This window comes from Ylistrum balloti, unplaced genomic scaffold (assembly GCF_031769215.1).
Source record: "Ylistrum balloti isolate Yb309-2 unplaced genomic scaffold, AGI_CSIRO_Ybal_v1 Utg370432, whole genome shotgun sequence".
Taxonomy (NCBI): Eukaryota; Metazoa; Mollusca; class Bivalvia; order Pectinida; family Pectinidae; genus Ylistrum; species Ylistrum balloti.
The window spans coordinates 65,034-92,329 of record NW_026782290.1 but is presented as its reverse complement, the minus strand read 5'-3'; the positions used below and the strand labels follow the sequence as shown (position 1 = coordinate 92,329).

General features: G+C 33.9%; 3 protein-coding genes across 3 annotated transcripts; 2 read left to right on the top strand and 1 right to left on the bottom strand.

The window, feature by feature from the left end:
• Positions 1–786: 786 nt before the first annotated feature.
• LOC132554694 (U6 snRNA-associated Sm-like protein LSm3) lies at positions 787–4,830 on the bottom strand. The gene is made up of 4 exons (XM_060219005.1): positions 4,810–4,830; positions 2,576–2,686; positions 1,653–1,748; positions 787–983 (listed from the first exon to the last, which is right to left on the bottom strand). The coding sequence occupies exons 1-4, from the start codon at positions 4,828–4,830 to the stop codon at positions 900–902; spliced, it is 312 nt and encodes a 103-aa protein (XP_060074988.1). The 3' UTR covers positions 787–899.
• A 223-nt stretch (positions 4,831–5,053) lies between these two features.
• LOC132554706 (transmembrane protein 209-like) lies at positions 5,054–18,331 on the top strand. Its single transcript, XM_060219017.1, has 16 exons — positions 5,054–5,088; positions 6,038–6,173; positions 7,035–7,093; positions 7,571–7,702; positions 8,351–8,589; positions 9,579–9,810; positions 10,099–10,191; positions 11,603–11,778; positions 12,241–12,303; positions 12,672–12,768; positions 13,561–13,686; positions 13,982–14,076; positions 14,562–14,676; positions 15,256–15,353; positions 15,698–15,771; positions 16,819–18,331. Exons 1-16 carry the CDS (start codon positions 5,073–5,075, stop codon positions 16,868–16,870), a joined length of 1,803 nt encoding a protein of 600 aa, XP_060075000.1. The 5' UTR covers positions 5,054–5,072; the 3' UTR covers positions 16,871–18,331.
• An 816-nt stretch (positions 18,332–19,147) lies between these two features.
• On the top strand, positions 19,148–22,810 carry LOC132554693 (uncharacterized). The gene is made up of 6 exons (XM_060219003.1): positions 19,148–19,209; positions 19,723–19,774; positions 20,685–20,872; positions 21,309–21,499; positions 21,984–22,076; positions 22,257–22,810. Exons 1-6 carry the CDS (start codon positions 19,148–19,150, stop codon positions 22,808–22,810), a joined length of 1,140 nt encoding a protein of 379 aa, XP_060074986.1.
• Positions 22,811–27,296: the final 4,486 nt, after the last annotated feature.

The following is a 27,296-nucleotide window of genomic DNA, read 5'->3' as shown; positions in this document are numbered from 1 at the left end:
TCTAGCATCCAACATGCACACATTCTTTATTTGCGGAGTTGGATATATTTTACTGGCATAGAACCAACAACATGAGATGCATGCGCAACTCTTTTCCAATTATTCATATTTTTCGTCTATGCTTGAAAGACCCTTATGAACTTGGAGGTAGGTCAAGATCATTCATCTGAAAAACTTAATCCCAGCACGTGTCCATTCCCTTTTATCAAGACTCCAAGTCTCTTGGTTACAAGTTGTACCAAGATTTAAAACCCATTTGACCTTGTTTTCATAATCATGGCAGGTAAAACTATGAATATGAAGATGAAAATACTTGAATAAACAATAAATTCTTTTATCCTTTCACTTTATAAACAATGATAATTCTGGGAGCCCTATACCCCACAAACTACTACCCCTTACTTTTTATTTTTAAAAAGAATTTTCATTTTACTTCTAGGAAAAAACGGCTTCAATCCTCTCTGATCTTAAATGATTCATTAAAAAAAACCAAAATAACATGTGAGTCCTCAAATGTAACCAACTCACTCTTTACAAGTTGTATTCATAATAAAATTCAGTAATTAACCAGAGTAAATTATTCGAAATCGGTGATCAAAAAATTCTGATCCAAGAAAAATTCAAACTGTATTCACTAGTATGAACAAATATGTTCCGCTCGAGACTAAACATAAATGATGTCATATTTCTTACAAGCATACCAAGAGCAAATTAACATTTTGTAAAGGGAGATAAACGTGTATGATCTCCACATTTCCCTAACCAATAACAACCAGTAAACAATGGTAAAATTATAAATGAATATGAGTTTAATGTGTTTGATGCAGATCATGAATTAGCACATAAACAGTACAAAATCAACATAAAAAAAAGAAAATCAAAATTTGCAGTTGTGTTGTTCAAGTGCCTGTCCTCATGGGAGGCGATACCAGAATCACACCATCTCCTCGTACAAACAACATCGGAATATTCCTCTTGGTTGACTAGAAAACAAACAGACACAAATATAGAGAGATACATATTTACTAATAAACTAACCATGTTAAGTAATTAATTAACTAACTTTCTAATTATTACCTCATCAATAACCAGAGTTGTGTTTCAGAAGTACCTATTAATTCTAAAATATATTTGAACATTAAGGTCATCATATAACTTACAAAGAACTTCTTCTTTTTAGCTCAATATGATGGATGTAAAACAAGTAACTCAGGTTCTTGTGAAAGCAATGAAATAGACAATGAACTGATACACTGGCACCAATGTAGGGACTCAGGAATATTACTTGTGACACTTTTATAAGCATTGCTGTAACACCTAGAAACTTATGGTTGAGTTATTTTCTGAAGGGTGAGTATATAACCCAGGTAAATACTTTGCAATATATCAGTAGGCTGTAGAGATCTTCTCTCTAACTCAATTGATTAAGTGTGAGACTAGTAATTCAGAGGTCTGGGATTTGAATCCTTGTGATAGCAATGAATGGAATAATGACCTCTACTACAAACAATTTAGAAAAGAAATAAGAATACTGAATAGGAATGCTATTCTCCTTTGGTTTAAGAATTAGGTTTTTTTGGTGGTGATATCTTACTGTATATTACAATCTTGTCATGATCTCCCTGGTAACTCTAAATTTTAATACAATGTACCTTGTAAATCTCCTCGTAAGTTTCTTCATCAATCTCCACTGTTGTGACGGTTTCCTCAACATCCCCCATTATCATGTTGAGATGCTGATCATAAGCCTGAAGACAAAACAGGAATCTTAAAATACAGTATAGATCAACATAAAGGCATTTTACCTGATAACTCTCTTGGTGTTTCTTAGAATAGCAAGTATCAGATAAATATTTGAAATAATCTAACCTGCATCTGTTTCAACTCTTCACTATTTTCTAGATTGAAGTTATTTCAGCAATTACATGTCTCATTACATTAGATGTGTCAAAACCCAAGTCAAATAGGCAGGTCCTTTCAAACACAAATAGTCAAAATGTCCTTATGTATATAAACTTTATCTATTTTACAACAATTGCGAAACAAGTTATGTCAACTTATACTAATCACTCTTGTTGGCCTGGATGTAAGCGCGCGAGGGGTCTTATTGTGGGAGGAAACCAGAGTGCCTGGGGAAAACCCATGTCAGGCAGGTGACCCCTTACCTTTTCATGTCAGTTCCGGGAATCGAACCCTGGTCGGCTAGGTGAAAGGCGAGTGCGTTACCACTGCGCCACCCCACCACCCAATGTCCTTATGTATATTCTTTACTAAGAGTTCCATGGGCCTCCCCTCTCATCCTGAATAGTAGCATCTAGTCTTCTCAATATGAAATGCTTTGTTGTTCCTTTTTATACACAATATTCAATTCCTCCTTACGAAGAATTGCTCAAGGTCTTGGTTATTTAACCCATTCAAAGCACCCTGATGGACAAATTTAGAATATCAGTAGCCTAAAGGGGGTTGGACTTTGAATTTTGGAATCTAAATCTACTTTATATGTAACAAAGCAAAGCTTTGGACTTAAAGGATTGGCTAATACATATGGAAACATCACAATTATGAAGAAACATACATGAAGCCTTCCTTTCAGCTCACGCTCATTCCTCATCTTAACATAAATCCTTTCATCAAGACTCAGTCGGATCAAGTCAAGTGGTTCCTCCACATTCTGCACAGGAGCTTGCTGTAATTAAAGAACAAGTAAAACTTAAGCTACAATATGTATTAGCATTAAGCTATCTCTCACCTTACTTAATACAAGTGCAGGATGTGTCAAAGAATGTACAAATAACACCTTTTACTAATATACTTAAGATGTAGTAAAGCCTAACAAAGAATTAAGCTTCATCAATTTTTCAGTGTTTTTCAAAACAATAGACATCCTTTCTATGAGTCGATTCCTAATTTTTTTTTACTTCTTTGTCACAGTTGAAAATAATCTCATTGTGTGCGAGAATTGTGGCCATTTCAACTTCTAAAACAAAATCATTTGGATAATAGACATTTACATGAGTTATAATTAGTCCCCTTTGCTTTTTATATGAATGGTGTTACTAGATTTGAGCCCAGTAATATTTAGTGTGCAGCATAAAGACTAAAAAGATCCTGATGGCGCACTTTTTCAGGTTTTATCAGTTTCATACAAGATACATATTTACATAATTATATATGTGAGTGCTTTATATACTCCAACAATTGCATTATAATCATAGTGAAATGTCTTATCAGACATGTTACTACAAGTGAACAGGTTAGGAAACCCACATAGGAATAGTAGTCCTGTATTTACATGACATTGACTGCTTGAGGAATAAATTTGTTACTGAAGTGTAGGATTATTTGAAATATCAATATGTGATTTATTTTTAAACATATGCAACAAAAAAGCCTCATCTTTTTAACATGGCCCAAAGGCCAATGTGACTATTCATTTATATAAGAACTATTCATTTCTGTTATCTAACTTTGTGTAAAATGACATTTTATGTTACTGACTTTGTTCTTTAACAACTATACCCATTGAAAGCAATTCACTTAACAATTAGTTTATGTATAAAGAAAACTGTACAATGTGCATCAGAATGTCAATACATGATAGCAGGCATTTTCAGACACTGTGAATTTGGGTTTTTTTAACAAAATAATTCACTTTATTATGATAAATTATGTGCATCAGAATGATTGATCTTTGTATCATTATAATCAATTATGTTGCTGTTAAACAATTAGATAATTGATTAAATCCTATCATCGTCCAATCAATATATAGTATGCCCTATTCACCGGTGTACCTAATGAGTGTCCTGGGACAAATGAGTGTCCTGGGGCATATTTAGTTCCCAGCAGTTCATTCATTAAGATACTTTTATATTTTATATATGCATCAATACAATTTACATCAATATCTAGCAACAAAGAAAAGATAATTATGATTTAACAAAAGTATAATAATAGTAAAAAAAACCCACTGTTGAATTTGATGTGGAGCAAGCACAATTTACATCATATGGATCTACCATGTAGGAGTGAGTGTCCTACTAGGTTTTCACGCACCCAGCACCTCATTAATTGAAAATTTTTAAATATTTTTTTTGTATTACCAAGTATGTACTTTACATCAATGCATCATTGAAGTTAACATTAACAAATGACAAGAACTGTCATGGAGGAGTATGATAGGAAGGACGGTTCTATGATTGTCTTGGGGTATTCATTATTTAAGATATTTAAAAAAAATTGTATTATACAGTGAACATTCATTAGTCTGACCACAGCCATTTGAAGTGATTCTCATTTTCGTGACAACAATAACGCCAATAGATTAAAGTGAAACATGCGATTTGTTTTATAAACTACAATAGCAAACAGAAATTATTTTTCACAATCAATTCGAAAATCATTAAGCTTTTACTACTTTTGAACAGGTTAATAACGTACTTTTTGAGAAAAATATAAACATAGCAAAGCTATAGATAACTCTAACTTGTTCACTATAGTGTTGCAAAGAGACATGTGCAGTTCCGTATCCAACTGTATCATACGTCCATGATTTGCGAGAGAAACAAATTTACTAATCATAGCAGTAATGAAAATACGACTACACTGTGTAGGAAGGGAGATAACTTTGTGTGCAAGATAAATGAACTTTCAAACACTTAGCGCAGTTTAGGGAATGAAAATGATTTTACAACGATGACATTCATCATTTTTACTGGCACTATTTGTATTCTGAGTTATTAGGGCCTATATGCTGCACTACAGTAATTGTAAGCCAGTCGCCCTGTTTACAACGCAGCCATCACGCACCTGCTCTTGATCGTCGGCCATCTTTCTTTTAAAAGTTCAGCGTGAAGTGAATATACACAAAAAAAAATCACTGGAAATTATAACTGTCCATAACAATTCAAAATATCTGATAACATTATAAAATTGAACTAAGTAGTTTTTGCGTACTAAATATTTTAACATGCAAAGTCTAAATTACAACAAAACTATTTTGACCAATCATTTTAAATGGTGATAACTGACATCTTGAAACCGGAAGTAAAGCATTTTCTCACGCGGGATGAATGAAAACATTGAATGGTAAGCCTTCAGTATAGTACAAATCTCGTTATTTAAACTCTAATTTAATACACTTACGTTATTATCCCTTGATACTTTAAATATAACAGCAAAGTTGTATTTCACACATCTATCAAAAAGTACATGTTCTCCAACAATGCAAGAGGTTTACACTACCTAAAGCAATGGCGAGAGAGACTTATTGGTTGGTTGACAGGTTTGTCGTCTCAGCGATTCCTCCCGTGTCCGGGTATCGTCTCACCGTCGAATGTCAGTGTTTTGGCAACGGGGGAGGAGGGGGGTGGGGGCGACCTACGTCACCTTTTGTACGATGGAACCGTCGTAACGGTGATCGTTTGATAACACTAGTTTTGAGTTTTAAAAGGCTGCTCAAGGGCCTAATAGTGCCTTATCCTAACTCTAGCAATTGAAACATGTCTAGAAGCTGACAGGAAGTGTAAGGGCCTATCTAGTTTCGGTTTGGATAATTTTGAAGTCCGTCTAATGTCCTTAGAATAATCGTATTGTCTGACACTATCCCTTGACCCCTTAACTGGTATTATCATGCCTACTCTTTTTATGAAAATCAAAGGGGGATCTTAAGCGTGTGAGAGTGGACATTCCTCATATGAAACTATATCAAATGAGTTGTACATATTAGTCAATTTGACTTGTTAAAGTCTTTCAATAACTGTGCAAGTGCGTTGATGAAGTCAAATTTAGACAGCTTATAATACGCCATTTAGGATTGCAAATTCAATTGTAAAGTACAAAAATAGTAAATATTAATTTTTTTGTTTTTGTTTATAAGATTACAATCATGTGCCAAATAGATTCCAGATTCAGTTAACAAACCATGGTATTCAGTAACTATATGTTGTAACTATGTATTCGAAAAAGGTAAAGAAATGTCAAAGTGATGATTTTTACCCATATTTGAACATTCAACTTTTTGTAATATATTATGCAGAAATGGCAATAGGCAACATAACAAATCCCGTGGTGGAGAAAGCATGGAGAAAACGTCGGTCCTGGAAAAGGTCAAGACAGTCATTGTTCTGGTTTGGTGTTAACCTACTCCTGTCCTTGCTTCTGTACTATGAGCTGTAAGTATAACTGATTTAACAAAAGTGTGCATGTATGCTGTACATGTAGCTAAGACTATGTCAGATTGACGAACTCTTTCCCATATTGTCCAGGATTGATAATCTATGTTTGAATTGAAGAAACTGAATATTGGTATACACGACCCGAGAAGTACAATCAAGGAGGTTAAGAAGCAAAGGGGATCAGGTATTGAATTATGTGTAAGAACATATACCTGTGCTTGTACCAGTGATTTTGGGACTCATCATTTGAATCCTGGATTTTTTGTGTGTGGGACACTGCTATATCTCTTATTAATGGGACATACCAAGATTTAGGAAATTGTGTTCAGAACTTAAATGAAAAATCCAACAAAATGCACTGAGTACTTTAAAGTGACTTTTCCCATTATATACATTATTAAGGATTTTAAAATGTACGAAAATTTGAAACACAGTAATACCACAACTACTAGAATGATATCATTGTATTTGCAGTAACAAGTAAGGTACTCAGAAACCCAGGTCATTGTTAAGACCAATACACAAACTATGAACATTTGCTTAACCAATTGATCTACATAAACAAGTAGTCAATCAGCTGTTCCTCTAGACTCCTCTGTTGTCCAAAAAGTCATTGAACCTTTTAAAGACCTTAAATTGAGCCGAAGAAAAAATGTGTACATTGTATATCAATTTCTTTTGTTTTGTTAAGTTTAGGTTCAGTGACTAATGTATGAATTATAACAGATTGGGAAACCTACAGCCAGACTACAAAGTAATTGCTATGTAAATTGAGACCTCTGAAAATTATAATTATTGAGCTAACAGGATGCCCTTTTTATCATTGTTTATATTTTCAACCCCCTTTTTTGTCACCAGGAATTTCAACACGATTGGGTCCTGTTTTGAGTTGAGTCATCCATTGCTGTGGTATACAGGTAAAGCGTTTCTTACATTTTTTTAGGCGGAAAAATAAAACTAAAATAAATTACACCTAATAATTTTTGGATCTTATTTGAGTTATGTACTCATGCTTTTCTTGTGATAATCACTCATCTTTTGAAAAAAACTTTATCTCTGTGTATCGGGACTCATCTAAATTTTGGATATGAAGTTCTTTACTCTCTTGAAAAATGGTACAAGAAGGACTGTGTCATTGATTTTTAGTACTCAAGATTTTCCTTTGTGGAACTCTATCAATTTGAGTACCCACTATATCTTGTAGTAATTGGACTCAACAAAATTTTGGTGTTGGTGTTTCATATTCTTTTGAAAAAAACCTACAAAAATTACTGTTATGTCTTACTACTTGGGACATTGCGAATGAAAAGCTGAACACTTATGATTATTTCACTGGATAAATAATTACAAAGTTTTTGATATAAAATTTTATATTTTCATTCTTTCATTTACAGAATGTGCACTAATAGTTGTATTCCTCTTCAATACCCTGGCTAACCTAATGGTATATGTACGTCCATATTTAATGCCAAGTACTGTAGAAGTGACCACTGGTCAAAAGAAGCTGCTTGGGATTAGCGATACAGGTTTGTCAATTATTGAATGGTTAGTTAAAAACTTACAAAGAGTCGAAAAAATTATTTAACTCTTCCCATGAAAATGCATTTTTGCTGATGTTGTCCTAACGTTTACATATATAGTGGACCCTCTTATAAGAGTCATTTTCCTAGATTATGTTGCAATAAAGATGTCTGTGTTTTCAGAATATCTGAATAGATATGTTGTATTTTTCACCATGAAGCTATGACATCACATTGACCTTTAGCCTTTAAAAGCTAATTCATGTCATATATTGTCTTTTATACATTGTCTTTGATACAATGAAAGTTAAAGTACTATCATCCAGCCAAGGATTAAAAGCATTTGTGGGCTTCGGAACACTGTTACATCTGTTAGCATAGATGAGGGTCTTCAAAAGGTGGCATTGAGGCAAAGTTATTATACAGTTATGGGTCACATGACCTCAGTACAATTTTAATTTTTCAAAAATACAAATAACATCAGGCAGTTTGATTAGTGATGATAGATTTTCATTATAGGAACTATCATTTATTTTGTAAAATTGTATCTTTCACATTGCGACCATATAATGACAATATGATGTCTTTTCATTTTATAACATTTATTTTTTACATGTTTATATTTAATCAAGAAATATTTTTATCCATTAACAGAACTTGGATTCCGATTATCCCCAAGAAAATCTCCTAGCTCTGTTTCCTCAGAAGGCAGCCTGATATTTGCCAGTACTCCTTCAGGACAGTCCAGTTTCTCCAGTAGTGGCAGTCCACGTTCCGTGGGTCATATCACACCTACCAACATTGGTGCATACCCAGGTCACAAGACCTTTGGAGTTCCCTCCCCTTCTGCATCATTTGCTTCGTATGGTTCACCAAGTACCTCATATGACAGAGTAGGTTTCACTTATCTACAGTAAACTCCGATTTTTCAGAACAGTTTAAGTGGCGTATTAAGGAAATTTGAAAATTAAAAAAGGAAGGATTTTGTAATTTGTTTAAGCTTAAGCCATTTAAGTTTTGAGCAAAGAAGATATTTAAACAATGATTTTAGTTAAGAATTTTATTCTTAACAAGACATCAAAAAGATTGATAAAGTGAAAATATATCTACTTTAGTATTACTTTATTGGCTACATCAATATCGCTGGGTGTTCACTTGGCCCAGGGATAACACACATGTCTTTCACTGAGGCCACCTGGATTCAATATCCCTACTGGACATGACAAGATATGGGGTCTCCATCCCAGTCAAGTGGTTTTTTCCTAGGTTAGCTAAAATAAGAAAAAAGTGAGTTTCATAAGTCTCATATTGAATGGAAATAAATGAAAGATCTTTTTTATCACATGATTGCTTATTAAGTAAAAATTTTAGAAAACAGACATTTTCACTTCAAACTTGAAGCCATTGTGGCTCTTTATCTTCAATCGTTATAGTAAAGTGAAAATGTGACATCATTTCATTACCTAAACCTTAATTCAAATTAGATTGTATTACATATGTGTAATATCACATGAGAATAGTGACTGAATAACAAGACATCTGACGTATGTAATGTACAAGATGGTAGGGAATCAACGAATGTATTTGACTGTACACAAACATATGCTATAAAAACACAGTGTGATTAGAGGGTTAAAAGATAATAAAAATTTCAGAAGATGGTAACAACATACTGAAGTCCATTCAAAGTCATCAAAATGTTACACTTTAATCTTCTACAGGTGGTATTGTAAGAAATTCTTTTCTAATGACATTACCAACCATAAGAAACTGATACATAGATTACCTGGATATTGTTGAACATGTGCAATATATAAGATTGAAGATTTACTGTTACAGTTTATGAAACATTGTAACTTTAGTTATGGTCTTTTGCTTGCAGCTGCCAGTCCAGAACCTCAGCAGTCTCAGTGTTGGCCCTAATGCCAGTTTTGGATCCATTAATGCATCTCTGTCTCCCGGGATGTCATATTCTCAAAACCTGTCCTACTCCCCCGGGGTGTCCTTTTCCTCTCAGGGGCTAAATCTCTCCCAGGGTTCAGGTCTCCATAGCAGTTTAGAAAGTAGTGGTTTACGATCACGTCACTCTCTCTCCTCATTTAAACACTCACCAGGTAAGAAGATTTCACATATGTTTTAAAAGATTCATTAATACAGCTCTTGCCTTTGGTCGCAAATGACAAAAATGATAGTTGTTTGGCAATTTTAAATAACATTTGCAAACATTAAGATACATGTACCTGGGATTTCTTTACTTGTTTAAAACATCACCTTTCTTGTTTACATTTATTTATTTGAAATTTTTTTAATGGGGATGAGGGGGGTTATGAAAGGGACACCTTTTATGACAGTATAGTAATGATATACTTTCTGCTTACCTTCACATGTTTTCCACATTTCAGTGATGTCGTACGACCAGGGACAGATTACAGACCAGCATTCACTTACACAGTTCCTCAAGGAGCAGGAAGAGAAGGACAGCAAGAAAGCACTCAGTAAGTATGGCCCAGTTTTCATCTTTCCTCTACACCAAATTAGAGTGCTTGTTGTCATCCTTACATCTGTATTGACATAACATCTTACATTTTGTTTTGTAATGAGTATAGCCTTTGAATGTGAGTTACTGTTATGATTCTCCAGGACATGTCCTTCAAAGGAGTGGTGTCAGAAAATATTGGTACATATTTGTATTGGTTGATTTTAGGGTACAATGATGAACATGATACAGACTCATTTTCCACTGTTTGAAATGAAATATGCACACACTCAATTGCACTATTTTTTGCCAGTGAATAAGATGCTTTCTTTCTCTGTTCACTGTACAAACAACAGATTAAACTTCAGGACACCAATGCTTAATCTATGGTAAAACTTGTTGATCCAGCTCAAATTTTCAAAGTCAAATTTTGGAAACGTTTTGGATTCATTTTGGTCAAAAATCAAATGAGAGTCTTTGAAACCAATAGTGAGAAGGTTACTTTATAGTTGAGAATATCTGATGAAAGTTTCCAATGCAATTTAGTGAATTTGGCACATCATGATACAGGTATTGTGAGGTGTTCTCATTAAGATCAGGTTGATGAAACACAACTTGATTGGAAAGTTTGCTGCCATATTGTAAGTATCTGGTGATTTTATCAAATAACACGAATGTCATACTATGACCTGGAAGTAAACAGACATCAAGTCTGAGACCTTTGCAAGCAAGAATCTGATATATCTGTGGGTAAAAGATTTGTCATCTTGTTTCCATATTGTTGTGTCTCCTTGAGTGGGTGTTATTGTCCAACTTCAATTTCAATTTATCTAACATGTAAACCATTTAGAGAGGATGGTTGTTATTAACATTGAGCGACTGTGGTAGATCAGATGGTATGGCATCAGACTACCACAAATATAGGTCCCAGGTGTGTGGTTCATTCTGTACACCAGACAGTTTGTGTTTGTTAAAAACTTAAGATTACAAATCATCCTATACTGAGTTTGTTGTGTCCTTGTAGTATGTAGTGGACCTCCAGCATATTTAATGGTGCAGTCAAACGACTGACTGGGAAAGGTGTGCTACACCCATCAAATAGAAAACCAGTTAATTATGTAATGAAATTCATTGTCAATCAAGCTACTTTTCTTCATGGTAATATTGAAGGCATTGGATGGTAACACACTCGCCTTCACCTAGCCGTCTGGGGTTCGATTCCCGGAATAGATGTGAAAAGGTATGGGATCATCTGCCCGACCACATGGGTTTTCTGCGGGTACTCCAGTTTCCTCCCACACTAAAACCCCTCGCACGCTTCCATCCGTGCCAACAAGATTGATTAATATAAGTTAGAAAAACTTGCTTTGCTATTGTTGTAAAATAAATAAAGTTTATTATTATTATAAGGAATTGCTCTTTATTTACAGGCTCTCCTGATGCCACTAACACCGGTAGTACATCCTTCTGGAGTTATGGACGATCGGCCATGGATTACACTCATGTTCTTCGCAAATACATGTACCAGCTGGCCACCCGATCACCACAGTCGAGTACTGCTCGTAATAATGATAATGACCAGACGTCTTCCTATGGTGGTGATGATGTAAGTCTCCTCTTAGATGAAATATTTAGACCTCTCCATGCCAGGAATTTCCCTTGTTTCTGTTTTGCAACTTCACTGTATTTTTTGTAAATCTAAGCAGACTCCTTTATCCAGTCGCTACAAAGGGCTATTGTAGTAAAACATCTACATGACTTCAGGACTTCATATTAAATCACTTCTATTCGTGGTTCAGTTTACTATCAATTACTTCATAGATTGAATTCTTTGAGTGATAATCTTGATTTAAGCCAACTTGTCTGAAATGATTAGTCAACAATAAAAGAACTAGATAATGATTGCTTATTAAGGAGTTTTGCCTACCTGGTATTGTTTATGAAAAATTGTTTTTTTCCAATATGACACAAAATCTCTTTTTTTTACAACATTTGTGATAGTTTTACTTTAGAAATATGATGTTAGGCCCTTCTATCGGAATGGAAATAACATTGACTGATTTTGTAGGTGTGGAGTAAGCGAGGTGTGACAGAGGATGACCTTTACTTGTGGACAGAACGATTAAGGAAGGTCAGTAACCAGTTAAAAAGCAAGTGTGACCCTTGATCTGTGGTAGGCTTAATCACCATGATATGAAATTGTGTTTTCCTGAATGGGGTTTTGATTATGATTTTGTCACTATAGAAATCATTAAGATTTACATTTTTCATTTTTATGAAACATGGTAGGCTTAATCACCATGATATGAAGTTGTGTTTTCATGAACAGGGTTTTGATTTGGCGATTTGAATAAGAGTTATGCCCCTTTGCTGTTTGGATATTCACGGTCATATTTTGTTCCGCTTTGCGGTACTCTTGTTCTTTTTCATTTTGATGCCCTCCTTTGGGTCTGTTTACTGTGGTATCAGATTGTTAATGCTTTACTTCGATTGTTACAGTGGATGTGTCAAACTGTTGTGGCAAGGCTGGCCCTGGAAATCACCAATGCCAATGCAAAATTACGGAGAATCGGCTCAGAGGATACAGAGATTGGAGGTAATATTGAATTAAACTGTACTTAAAATCTGGAATATGCTTCAAAATTAAAACAGGTTAGAATCTCAACCCCAATTAAAAAACATTGATTGCTTGCCTTGGTGTTGGTACATCTTAACCTGTGTTTAGCATTCTTGGATACCTTCATTTTTATTTCCATGTTTGTGATGCTTTGAGTTCAACAGTCATTAAGTGTTACAGTTGTAACATATAACAGGGTTATTTTTCAATGCATAAATTTTTCCAGGTTGTCTCCTAATTTTGTCGTTGTAACAAATTAATTTCAAACCTAACATAACTCTTCTTCAATTAAAATTTAACAGTTAAATATTTCTCATGTATAACATAAATATAAACAATTAGACACTGGTAAAGAAAACTGTTATATAGTATTTGTTCCACCTACAGGCATACAGAAAGGTGACCTACATTGGTCTTCATTTCTTGTTGATAACTAACTGTAATTAGACTTTTATCAGGAGTGAGTTGGGCCATAAACTATTTTACGACATCATATTGACAATATATATAGTAATTTCAGCAATAACAATGGCAAATCAACATTATTTGTTCTTCGTGTCTTTAGGATTCTATTGTAACAATACCAGTGGATACACGTTAAGGCGACATATGTAGGATACAAACTTCTAGGTGCAGATCACAACAAATGAAGTGAGGGAGCTTGAGTATTTTGATGATCATTTTTTGCCCTTGTATTCACATCCTACACATTTTCTTTGTTACAGATTTTATGTTGTAAACTTATATTTAGTTGAATTGATTTATTGACAGAGGTGAGTGTGTCTACTCTTAAACAGCTGGCTCTGACGAAAGGCCCCATGCTGCCCACGCTCAACACCATTGTACCTTACCTTGATATATCGTCTAACCAGGAGTACCTGGTTCGAAGGATTCTAGGTAAGACATTTGGTATCCAGCTCAGTTACCTTGTGTAAAGGCTTAACCACGAATTATAAGCAACTTACACCAAGTTGATTTTCTACATATCAGTGTAAAAACAATAAAATATTATTGTCAAATAATAATTTTATCTGATGAAATAAATTTAACTGGTGAATACCTGTGAAATGCACTTTACTAGTAAATTTCAGCTTGATTTGAAAGTAATAAGCAAATGTAAAATTCTGATTTTATGATGTAAAAGTGTATTCGAAATTAAAATAACATCACTGAAATATCGATGTATGAACAGACCTAGGTAAGGACGGCTGTATGAGTGAATTTAGCTGGCAGGGTGGCGGCTGTTATGGGAAAGCCTGGGGTGAACACCTACCAACAGATGCAGCAGTAAGTTTGACCTCTCTTGTACATTCCTTCCTTATAACAATAATTCTAAATATTAAATATGATATTGACTCTCAAAAAAATTTTGATTCATGTGTTTGGAGGGACTTTTTTGCCACATATAATACTTCAGAATTGTGTCTTGACTTCAGAAATTGCCAAATGTCAACGTTCTACTGAATGACCTAGATTTGCCAATAGAAGTTATTGTGTAGGTCCACTGGAGTTCTTTAAAACTGTTTTACTCTGTCTTGATATTCAAGGCTAGCAGGCAAAACATGTGGAAAATTTTTGGAAACTTGGTATAAGGAGTTACTTCCCTTCCTTATACCTTGATTTTATCTAAATTTTAAGTGTGCCCTGTATACCTTATGGTATCCTCCTGGGGCATAGGAGATGAATTTCTGCTTATGTACATGTATAGTGTTTAGCTTTTGGTTCTTAGGAATTTTCTACACTCTTATTCATATTTATTGTATTGTTGACAGATTGTGATGCACCTGTTGTGTACATACTTGGACTCAAGGTTACCACCCCAGCCTAAATACCCTGATGGGCGGACATTCACCACCCAGTACTTTGTAAAAACACCTGACAAGCCTAGTAAGTGTTGTATTGTTATATGTAACATGTTTAGTGTCAATACATGTAGATAAGTCACAGACTGACATTTGCTGTATCAGAGGACCAGTTTAGATAAAACATTAGTGACAAAACCCTAACACTTCAATAACTACAAGGACAGTGGATGTCTTCAGACTTGTTTGATTCCAGTCACAAATTTCCTTATATTTCTCATCTATTGATAAATACTGACATACCTTGTCATTTTGTCGAGATATTTTGACAGGGTAAAGTAATTATGATAAATTATCAGATTATACAATTAGTTGGTCAGTTGATAAATACGGTAAGGCAGTCTGGAGTTAATTGAAGACTTTATTTGTATCATTCTTCCCACTTCAAAGTGAAAAATGGATTTTTCAAGAGTGCTTATATTGAAATCGTTTTATTCACATACAAAACATGTTTACAGACCTAGAGAGGGGTTATACTCTGTGGATAGAAAATTTCTAGCTCTCCATCATCAAATAAATGGCTGCTGAAATTGTCCCTTGTCAGTGTTCATAATATCTTTTTCTTGAGAGGTACTTGATCGCTTGTTGTAAATTCTGTTTACAGACCTAGAGAAGGATGACACACTGTGTATATACCAATCCTCTATCAACCCTCCACATTTCCAGGTGGTCACTGGTAAATCCATACTAAATCTGCCGAAGGTAAACACAGTCTGTTCCATGCTTGATTGTAATCAACGTTTTTCCTTCATAAAAGAAATACTCTTCTGTTATTGTTTTTGTTTGAGAATTTCTTATTAAGGTGGCTATTCAACTTTTTGGCTGAATATTTATTATTAGTTCGAGATGTCACAAGATCAAGGAACGGTCATTTGTTTAAAAAAAATCTGAAAATTGTTATATTTAAAGGTGTAATGGAAGGGGCAGTGCCCTCTTCCTACAGAACAAATCCATTTTGGAATTTGCTAGTAAGGAAGTTATAGAATTAGCCTATTTCTATGTAAACAACAAAATTTAAAATTTGATTGTGAATTATTTTGTTACAGGGCAGGAATAACATGTTTCAGGCATTATTGCTGTTTCTGCATCATGTAAAGACGAAAGAACATGGCATGTTGGGGTGAGTTGTAATGTAATTTATAGCTCAATATTGTTGATTGACTTTCATATGTAATACTACAAGCCATGTGTTTATTTCTCTAAAGCTGCTAGATCTTTTACAATACTCTTGACCGTGATTAAACATCTCTGACCCTTACATAACCATAGCATCATGCCATAAAGTTCAGTTACTGCATATTACATTTTAGTGGTCATCAGTTATGGTCAAAGGTCAGATTTTTTTTTCTAAAATAGAAAGAAAGATGAAAATTTTGAGAAATGACTACTTGGTATAAAGTCTTTATGGCTTTGGCTGGTTATTTTCACTTCAGATTTAAATGATGGCCACACTGAAACTAGTACTGTGAAAGTCCCTTGTCCATTCTCAGGATGAGTGATATTTTTGGCATTATTTGTTTAATTTGATTGGATTTTTAGAATTGAAAGTTATTTTATGTTTTACATTGTATCAGTATTTCCTTAAAAATACCATATTTACAAGGAGAGTGAGACGATTCATGGAATTATATTGACTTGTGTTGTACAAGTCAATTCTCTAGCCTTAGCACTAAAATAGCATCATACTTCCAGTTCCATCTTTGAAGGTTAAAAAAAAATACCTACAGTTTTGTATTACTGTATATTGGGTTAGGTTTACAATTTAATATTTTTGCAAAAATCTCCAAAATGAACCATTTCAAAAGTTTTGGCAAATTCATAGTTTAATGTTTCTGATGTGTAAGAAAAATGAGAAATTTGTAGCAAAAGTTTATACTCAGAGTTTACATATGGTTGTTATAAGCCCCATCATCCATTGTTACATTTGTCACAGAGAATACATTATCAAAGCTTTGACTGCTCTGACATGTGTGCATGATATGATAATTGAGATTTGATCATACTCTATACATATGTTTTGGGGCCACAAGTATTGAAGTGGTCCAAAACTACTGAAATATACACCATGCACATATAGCTGCCTTTGATATACTAGATATTATACATTTTACCTTTAAGAAGAAGAAATTTTATATAGTTTTATATGTGCATTTTCTTTCTTTTCCAGGAGAGTGAGTCTTGGAACGTCTGGAGTCAACATCCTGTGGATATTTAGCTGACCGGTAGTTCCAATGGGAAATTGGCTTCAGTATTTAGACATGTTATGATACAGCATGGATGTCATGTTGTTAAATGGAGATAACTCCAAGGGATTATGACGAAAGTATAATGGAAGGATTCATTTATCATAGATGAACATGATCCTTTGATCCAAAAGTGTTCCTGTGTTGAATAAAGGAAAATGGGTTTGGAGGTTATAACAAGATATTCGTTATTTGATCTAGTCTGGGTTATTATAAGATGATTTTACTGAAAAAAGATATTGTTACAGTCAGACTTTCAGTATATTACTGATTATTGAGTTCTGGATACTATTATTGTATAATAAAGATTCATGACAACAGTTACAATTGTAGTTAAAAATAATTTAAAAAAAGATTCTTCTATGCTTGTGTCTCGGGGCATTAGGTCATATGTTTTGAAATAATGTTGTTTAATATTGAGCATACCCTCTGGACTAGTGGAATTATTGGAGATAAACTGACCTGGAAGGATTGTAGGTTTTATATCGTGCATTATTGTGTCAAAATTGCATAAAGTATGAGCTGTGTCAACTGTTTCATTTCTGAATGGTCTTCAATTCCAATGAATTACCTCCATTTCCAAATGTATGTCAAAAAGACAATGGGAAATGACATCATTGTAAAACTTTGATGGCACTTTGCATAAAAAGTCACATAAAGGTACCAGACAGATTAAAGGAGATAAAAAATCTAGCACTGTTTATCATGTGAGATTTCCTTGCATGAGAAAAAGAGTCAGAACCTGATAAAATCATGCTGGTGATACTGTCCTGAAAGCTTTTACACGACTCCTGCATATTAAGATACCTGTAATCTCTTTGATCAAAAACTAACAGAATCCGCAGCAGCTAGTACTAGAACAGACTGGTTTTGATTAAGGTATAGCTTAGATGTATAATATTTGGAGGAAAATCTTTTTATATTAAAGGTGACCTTTATTTTGTTTGTACAAACAACCTGGTATGCAAGTATTTATTGATGAGTAGAGACAATGTTTAAAAGTACTCAAAAATCTTAATATTTGTTCCAATTAGTACTCATTGATCATACTAGGAAGTGTTTCAAGGATATCAAAATTGTATAGATTTCATAGATATTTTGGAGTTTGTATAGAACAGTCTTCAGTGTTGGGAAAATATGTGTTGACGATTTAGTTCTTAGGTTGAATGTGTTGACTGAAAGGTTTGAATGTTGAATGAGGATGTGTTGACTGGATGTATGTAAATAGTATGCTGGATTGTGAATGCTGATGTTTGGAATGAAATATACATTGTATGTATCAGATATGGAAGAGAGTGTGTAGTAATAAGCCCGATAAGTGGTCAGAATGTGTTGTTCTGTGTGAAATACATATTGAAAAATGTTGGTTTCTCATTTTTTTTTTAAATTTTTATTTTCACAGTGAGGAAGAGATTATTGAGTGTACAAAGATTAAAATATGACGAAAAAAAAAAAGAGAAAAAAAAAATGAATAAATTAATGAAAAAAATAAAATGAAAATTAAACCTCTCTGAGTTAAAGTTGTGTTTAATAGCTCATCAAATAAAAGGCAAGCCTCATGTTTGACAACTTAATAATCCCCCTCGTGTTGAGATCCCCCTGTCTCACCCTAAAGGGGGTGAAAGATTCTATTAATCCTATACGGTGATACAAAGTAGACATATACATACGACTTACCATACAGTGACACAAGGAGCTGCACATTTTTAGCCCATCATCATCAGATGGTTGGTTGTTCAAACCACCCTACGTCCGAGGTCCGGTTATCACTATTTCTTGAAAAGTAGTAGATGGATCTCTTTGAAATTTTATGTGTAGGTTTCCCTTTAGTCTCTAGTTGTGCCCATCTGATTAGGGACTTATTAGAAATAAACAAAATGTCTGACAGGTGGCTATCTTGGATTTTGACTTTGCAAGATTTTTATCGCTGTTTAATTTGAAATACTGGATAGATCTTTCTTGAATTTCACATATAGGTTCCCCTTGATCCCTCGTTGTGTCCATTTGAGTTTAGAATTTATCAAAAAAGATGGCCGACATATGGCCATCTTGGATTTTGATTTTGAAAGGTTATCGCTATTTCTTGAAAAACACTGCACAGAGATTTCTCAAATTTCTTAAGTATGTTTCCTTTGGTCTCTTCTTGTGCCTGTTTGATTTTAGGACATATCATAAAACACGAAATGCCCATCTTGGATTTGGCAGGGAAAGATTATCAAAGAATGTTTAAATTTCTTATCATTGAGAGCAAAGATGGAGAAGAGAAATGAGGGAAAAAATCCAACTTTAAAAGCGCAAATAGAGATCAAACAATAGTGGGCGCCGATATCTCTCTGGGATCTCCTAAGTTGTCAGTTTATTAAAACCTGACCTACGAGTTGATGCTAAACATCCACTAGCTCACCCCTTGTAATCTCAAATAATTGTGCGTAAATAGCCTGCCAGGATTGGAGTGACGTGTGATCAGTTTTAATGTTATTTGTAACAGTCAATTCAATTTGAAATCGAATTGCGGAAAATACTAACAGACATAAAGTACACAGAGGTCTTTGACAAAAAGTGATATGTAGAAGAAGGATAGTAATATCTTCATTGACGTCACTCACAATATAAAGAGAAGACAATCTACGAGAATGCCGATGATAGATGTTTAAATCCATTCAAATAATGGCACGGTTAAGAACTTCCTAAATAATCAGGTATTTGAAAATTAAGGAAATGTTTATACATTTTGGGGCTAGCGCACCTCTTCATATATATTTTGATAATTCTTTTAACCAGTTTTTGTTTTCTTAAGTCCCCTCATAGGTTTCATTGTTTTTGTTCAGTTACCAAATGTTACACGCCAAAGGCAGCACTTCGTACAAAGAGTATAAGCAGGTCAGTACAATCTTCACGGTTTTTTCATTTTTAGGTAGTACATGTTACTACTGATATCAGAAATATATTATTGATGATGAAAATTGCCCAAATTCACAGATCTTTCCAAATGAGGTTCATAAAATCGTCCCAATTACATTTTATAAAATTGTCCCAATTACAGTTCACAAAATCGTCCCAATTATCGTTTACAAAATCGTCCCAATTACAGTTCACAGATCTTTCCAAATGAGGTTCATAAAATCGTCCCAATTACATTTTATAAAATCGTCCCAATTACCGTTCACAAAATCGTCCCAATTACAGTTCACAAAATCGTCCCAATAACAGTTCACAAAATCGTCCCAATTACAGTTCACGAAATCGTCCCAATTACGGTTCACTTGATTTATGTTAACTGTTACTGCCTTAAGGTGTCTGTAACAACAGCACATTCTAGACAATGCCAAAAACCTTGGTGTTGAGATCACTACACTACTCGGTAATAGTTGTTTCTCAATTCCCAACAAACATTTAGATTATAACAGTAACAAGGATATTTAAACATTTATTATCTACAATGTCTGTCAGATATAAACCTCTTTGTAATTCATACCGTATATGGTATATGTATATTTCCTTTTCCGTACAGCAACCGGGCTTTCCTTCCTGGCGTATGGCTTGAGCTGACATGTGTAAATAAGATGAATTATATTTTGAAGTGTATCTGATAAAGGTAATATGTCTTGTTTGTTTTAGGTTTCTACTGTTAGTGAACAGATACAGATGCTGAAGTGTGTAGTTGTCATCTTAAAAACTAAAATAATGTAAGGTTCCTTATTAATATTTTGATATTATTATATGTATGCTAGATAACACATGTATTTCATAATTCAGGCAAAATCTTTTACACGTTCCGTGTTCGTTATAGTTTGAGGAAGGAATGGATTTGACAGGCAGAGATCTGTACAGGAGACACCTACGACTTGTGAAGACGGACAAGCTGCTCCAATCCAGTCTGAAATGGTATGATAATCTCGGACTATTTGATGACATCAGAAATGGCCAACAGACCGTAAAGATACAGAAGTTTGCACGTGACACGAGATTAAAACAAAAGTAAGATTTTCGGCAGTTATTTATAGTTCAATTGTTTAAAGGAAAAAACAGAAATATTTCACGTGTACTGTTTTTATTGTATACTCTAACAGAGGAACGGAAACAGACAGGATTTTAAAGGAACAAATGATGTTTATTTCATTAAGATAATGGATGAACACAGAAATGTTCTGTGGATTCATACGTGATCCCCATTGATTAATTTCAAAACCATGATTATATTCGTGAATTACTTATCGTAAGGATAGTCAACACACTTCAGTCTTGTGTAGAAATACGTTTGTAAGAAAATGCTGTATGCCAAGAAAAAAAATTGTTAACGATTCTTAATTCCTTTTAAAGTGTAAAACATACTGAAAAATCTTGGTGCTCAAGTCAGCACCAAGGGCATGTTTAAAGCATTTGGTGTTATAATTTGTTTTCTTATACGTCACAGCTACGTATCCGCTATCGTCCAGTCATTAATCGTGTCTCATGTGTTTGAGCCTGGCTGTTACGGGGAACTTGATATCCCTGGGAATTATGCCGAGGACTTGATCAACACCATTGATGAATGTGCTATAGCGCCCGAACATGAAGATGTCGTCGGTAACATGTATGCCTGTGCAAGGATCGACGGCGAAGAAGGTATACCTGTACATGAGGTCTTATTTCCTTCCTGTTTTCGACTTAGTTTGTAGATGTGTTTTATGCTTGTAAGTTTGTCTGTTAGTTCCGTTAATGTATATCTTTTTTCCTCATTTGAGAACGTGGCTTACATATCTGGCGTCGTCGATTAAGCAGAAGACGCTAACTCTTACGGAGCACCTGGTTTTATTTTCCTTGTACTTTTTTCAGTTTTTTTTTGTAAATATTTCTTTTGTTGATATTTTGCTCTAGTTTTATAGAATTTGAATTTGGATTATGTTGACCTGTTGGCATTTCCTCGTACCTGAAATCTAAACATTTTTTTTATAGCAGAACAATACCTGTTTTGTTATTTTTGATATATTCGTGGTAGGTCCAACATGGTGTAAATACTGCTATATGGATTAAATAAAATACAAATGAATTGTTTACTTTTCCATAAAAATGTTATTTTACATTACTGTTTTTGCGTTCTATAATGTAGGTTACACACCAGACGAACGATCCCTTGTGTGGCGAGCACTTGTTTTAGACGGGGCACTGAAGCTGATCAAGGACACTATTGACCAGAGCGAAAGTAAGAACAAAAAAGAAATTGGTGAATTGTGTAAATGATCACGAACGGTCTTCAAACTTTAATCAACGTAAAAGGTATTATTTGTATGAATTCTCTTTCCATTTTTTTCTAGATTGAGACCGATTTTCTACACAATATCAATTAGAATATATAATTGCTCTTTTTATATGCATTCCTTAGGAGGACTTAGAACATTGATGGACATTAGCTGCGGTCAAGGAGATGTTAGCATCAGACTGGCGAAAGAATTTCCAGCAACAGCAGTTAACGGTTGTGATATGTCTCCGAGTAACATTCAGCGCTGTAACGAAAAATCAGATGGTGTGGAAAATATTTCATTTTCTACCGTCACAAATGTCATTAAATTACCGGCAAACTGGAACAGGACGTATGACGTGGTCACATTGCTCCAAGCTGATCCTCATGACAAGACAAATACCAAGGATATGATTTTGGAAGCCGTGCGGATTTTACAGGATGATGGATTTCTAATCTACATCGAACCGGAAGTTGGTTACAACCCACGTGACAACAGATTCCCAGAGTCTGCGTACGACCATGCCATTTCGTTTTGGTATCGTTTACCAACTGGACAAGTAGGTGTCCCTGAGAGCGAATACCAGGTAGATAATACTGAGAACTTCCTCAGCGATTGTGGACTAAGAGTGGAAGGCCATCATTTGATTCATTGCAGTTTACGGAACCATGCCTTTGTTTGTGTCAAAAGAAGGTAGATGATATAATTTTCGTCAATACCTGAATATATCAACCAATACGTTCAATCTACTGAGTTATGATGACTCAGGTCACATTCCATATAAACTGCGGAAGTCATTTCTATATGTGGTTTTCATATCTCTGTTTGTAATGACTTCTAAAAATATCCAAAGTGTTATATTTCCGAGCATGTAATCACAGGTTTTTTTCTCTGTTTAGAGAAATATTTCCTAAATAAAAATTAAGAAAATTCATGAAATAAAAGATTTCAATTTTACTAAGCAATTAGTCATAACTGTTAGTTTTCTTCATACCAAGCATGCTATTCAATATGAATGTGCTTACAGTCCAAATTGAAACGAAATGTGTTGTAAAGATTTTTGTTCATATCCTTGGTAATATATGCAGTAACAGAAATGACATGACATCGTTTAAAATTTTTAATTGCTTAAGAAATTGGACAATGGCCTTGCAAATCCAAATTTTAGTTGTTCACACGAGCTTTTAAGAAGGTTTTTATATCTCCCCAAAGCGAAACTCATTCTCTGATACGAAAACAAGAACAGTACTTCTAAATGTTAAATGATTATACTAACGACCATAACACTTAAGACAATGATACACATAAGGAGAAATGACCGAGGACAGGATATAATCCAGTATAAAATAAATTCCAACGTAGTGTCATAGACTTTTCTATTTTGATATACTTTGTTACCAATAGTAGTATATTAAAAAAAAAAAAAAAATGGAGCGCTGATATATGGCATTCTGAGGATTTATTTGTTGTGGTCTATATATTTTGTGAAGGCGTTGTTGACGTCGTGATTTGGTTTTTAGAGTTAACAATTTCATTTTTTCCCGTTGCTAGGATACTTCTCTAGAATATAACGCTGGTAGTTTTTGGCAGCATTCATGAATTTTCACCACGAATCATAGCCTTTATTTGAAAAATGTGATTGTTTATTTGATATGTCATCTTTTAAAACTTCATGGCCCCAAAAATGGATATTTCAGTCTGTTTCTTGATTTTTGCAAAGAGAATATTTCGGTAAAATTTAAGAAAAATGTTAAATTTCAGAACTTCTTCAAATATAGGATTTAAGTAAATATTTTTCGGTTGCTTTGGAGATTAGCGACTGTGAAATAAAACTGAAAATTAGCATTTCAGGTTATTTTATGCTTACCATCCCAGTATCACTCTATTGCATTTTAATCAAAACACATTAGAAACAAGGATTGCCTAGGGGAAAAACATATATCTTATTACACACATTCCTTTAGCTTCATATATCCTTAAGGAATCCTATATATCTTTCTATTTGGAGACGTATGATATCTGAAATAGGCTATACATAGAGCGAATTTGTTTGATGTTTGTTTCATTGGCTTTAAAACAATTATCTTACCTTTATCACAAAGGTTATACCTCTCCGAACCAATCAGTGAATTGTTTAGTGGTAGCCTCTTAAGTATAGTGTAGCCCATCCGGCTATTCATTAGATTCGCAAGTTCTACAGCTAGCTTTGTACTGTTGAGTGATGTACAATAAAAACATAGAGTTAAAAACCAGAGATAAACTCTATGAGCTAAATGCGCCGGAAAACCTTCAGACGCAAAAATTCAGCTTATCAGAGAAAATAACTCGATGTAGGATAAATTTTATAGTATATCATAAAATAACTTAAAATCTGACCGCTCGTGTTGCAGTCCTAGGTTACAATGGCCCTATATATACCTGTTATACATATGTACACCTTGTGGCCTCTACTACACGTGGCACGACAATATGCACCTGCCAAGTACTTATCTTACCTTATACTACCACATGAATATTCATAATACCATGTCCCTATTTCACCGCCATATAAGGCAGAGGTATGATTAGATGGTATTTTTGATATACGAAACGAGGAAAAGATTGATTATGCTTGTGTCTGTGTTTGAAATTCAATCATGCACATATCACGTGTAGTCATTAACGTGTATAAATGTGTAAGTAAGCACATATTCTGTTTGGTCAATTCCTTAAGTTCTTAATCACCGCCCTTTACAATGGCGTCATAATATGTATCTATCGCTTAAATCGATTCTTTCACATATGTAAAAATTACCGTAGGCAAAAGACGGTGGTATAGTTGAAATATATTGTAACGTATACGAGAAAACAAATATTTTACTAACAAGAAATTGAGTAATAGATTAAATGTAATTGAGGTACAGCCTCCAGCTACGTCAGTAATGGGCTTCTTGGGCACAAAAGGAGAAACTGGTTTTATTGACATGTCTTGGCTTATGTCAAAACAGGGTCACCTACAGTGTAATTGTACTTTTACGTATATACAAATACACGGATTAAACTGAAAATAATTAGATAATAGAAATTTAGACCTTAAATGGAATTGGAAATCGCTACAGTTACACGTATCGAAGATGATATAAACTATTAAAACACATAATCTTAACGGAATCTTTATTCAAAATAAAATAAGAGCTAAATATGAGAATAAGTTTTCCGTAAGGGTGAGCGTCTTCCTTATATTGGTCAATCCAAGTAAGCATTTTCACTTTCTCAAATTATAACAAGGTAAACAGCAACGGAAATAATAGACACACAACAAGCACAACGCGTTAGGCTTCATATTGCTCAATAAAATATTTTATTTTCAATTGAAATATTTTCTCATAATTTTCATCAATCTGCATCACTCGAAACCAGATTCTGTGAGTTTTTCTGTCTGTTGCCGAAGTTTTGTACGGAAATCATGATATTAGGAACAAGTCATTGAATATCAAAATCAACTGAGGCATGTTAACATCAAAAGCTTGGAATACAGGATTGTTACTGACCTGAAATAGAAAATTCATACAGCTCTTTGAAATGCTGTCCCTGTTGGTATGGTTTTCGGAAAGATGAAAGGAAGGGGTTGATATAGAAGAGTGTCGTGTCCTTAATTTCATATTCCTGTGTGTATATGATTGGCAGGACCGATTTATCTTGTTATTTAAAGAAACAATTTGTCATCAATACATCCGAAAGTGAAAAAGAAGGGCTTTGCAATGTCTTGGTGACCTGTTTTGATAATATCGTCGATAAATTTAGCCAGTTAATAGAGGGTGTTTATGTGTAAGCATTTATGGCCAGCATACTTACCTAATAATACAAAGACAGATTTTGTGGGTTTTTTTTTATTATACTCAGTTCAATGTTTAAAAAGACATTTAAAGTCAGATGCAGAAGTATGAAAATGTCATAGATAAATAGAAAGTTATTGAATCGTTTTACAATGAGTGTTATATAATCTTCATGTTTTTGACACAACTTTGATGCACCAGTCAAGTATAATTTACGATTTTTTATTATACTCAGTTCAATGTTTAAAAAGACATTTAAAGTCAAATGCAGAAATATGAAGTTGTCATAGATAAATAGAAAGTTATTGAATTGTTTTACAATGATTGTTATATAATCTTCATGTTTATAACACAACTTCGGTATAATTAACCAAAGAACAATATTTACAATTACAATAGCAATAGAATATCCATTGTAATAGAATAATATACGTTGTTTCTTTCTTAAAAGTCGAATGTAAACTTTTACAGTTAAATTTTATAAGAAATTTAAAAACTTAATTCTAAAAAACAAAAATGATTTTGTTAGTCAGCTAAAAGTCAAATGAGCGAACTCTTTATAGCGAGTACCCATAGCTTAAACTGAGAAAACCTGTCTCATTTGTTAGTTATTTACATTTGGACTCAGAGCTCCATAGTTACTTCTCTTCATTTGAGACTTTACGTTGAACAATCGCCATAACTCAGAATGAATATGTTCAGTTTGTGTAATTACACCTGTGAGGTTAAATGTCGGCAGAACGTTTTAATTCTTAAGGCGGAGATAAATTGTTTCATTAAAGGTACACAACTGAAAAGAAAATCGATTCTCCTTTCACCTAATGTGGAGAAAAGTAAAAGTCAATGCCTATTTTCATACAGAATTAAAATAACAGCTTTATCCCACACTGGCAGGCCTATTAAACGTAACACAGCAAGGTTAAAGTAACATGCTAAAACCTTACTCAATAAAACAAGACGGTAAAGCATTTTTCTTGTCTACATTATAATCCTAAGTTGATAAGGAACTAACACTTAGCATGTCCCCGGAATTAGTCATACACATAAAAAAGAAAATACCGATATGTCTAATGCAAACTCCTATTCCATGAAACAAACGCAAAATATAATATAAAAACGAGAGAGAGAAAAATATAAAGATTTCGACCGAGACTCATTGAGAGTCAATGGAAATAAACCAAATGTCCCGGAAGGGTGATCGTCTTCTGCTTCATATCATCGACGGCACCTGCCATATAAATGATAATACTAAAAAGCGACATGTCAACTGAATCTTAAAGCTCAAAATATCCATATGTCAACATAATCATAACCCAAATTAACTAACACTGTTGGTTTCGTTGTAGGAAAAGATCGAGTTAAGCGGCT

Coding starts and splice junctions, on each gene's coding strand:
- LOC132554694 (XM_060219005.1), bottom strand. CDS start 4,830: ATGGCCGACGATCAAGAGCAG. Junction 1,749..2,575: donor AGCTGAAAGGAAGGCTTCAT/GTATGTTTCTTC, acceptor TTTTGTCTTCAG/GCTTATGATCAGCATCTCAA. Junction 984..1,652: donor CTTACGAGGAGATTTACAAG/GTACATTGTATT, acceptor TTTGTTTTCTAG/TCAACCAAGAGGAATATTCC.
- LOC132554706 (XM_060219017.1), top strand. Junction 12,304..12,671: donor GGACAGAACGATTAAGGAAG/GTCAGTAACCAG, acceptor CGATTGTTACAG/TGGATGTGTCAAACTGTTGT. Junction 14,677..15,255: donor AAAAACACCTGACAAGCCTA/GTAAGTGTTGTA, acceptor TTCTGTTTACAG/ACCTAGAGAAGGATGACACA.
- LOC132554693 (XM_060219003.1), top strand. CDS start 19,148: ATGGAGAAGAGAAATGAGGGAAAAAATCCAACTTTAAAAGCGCAAATA. Junction 19,210..19,722: donor CAAATAGAGATCAAACAATA/GTGGGCGCCGAT, acceptor GTTTTTGTTCAG/TTACCAAATGTTACACGCCA. Junction 22,077..22,256: donor CACTATTGACCAGAGCGAAA/GTAAGAACAAAA, acceptor TGCATTCCTTAG/GAGGACTTAGAACATTGATG.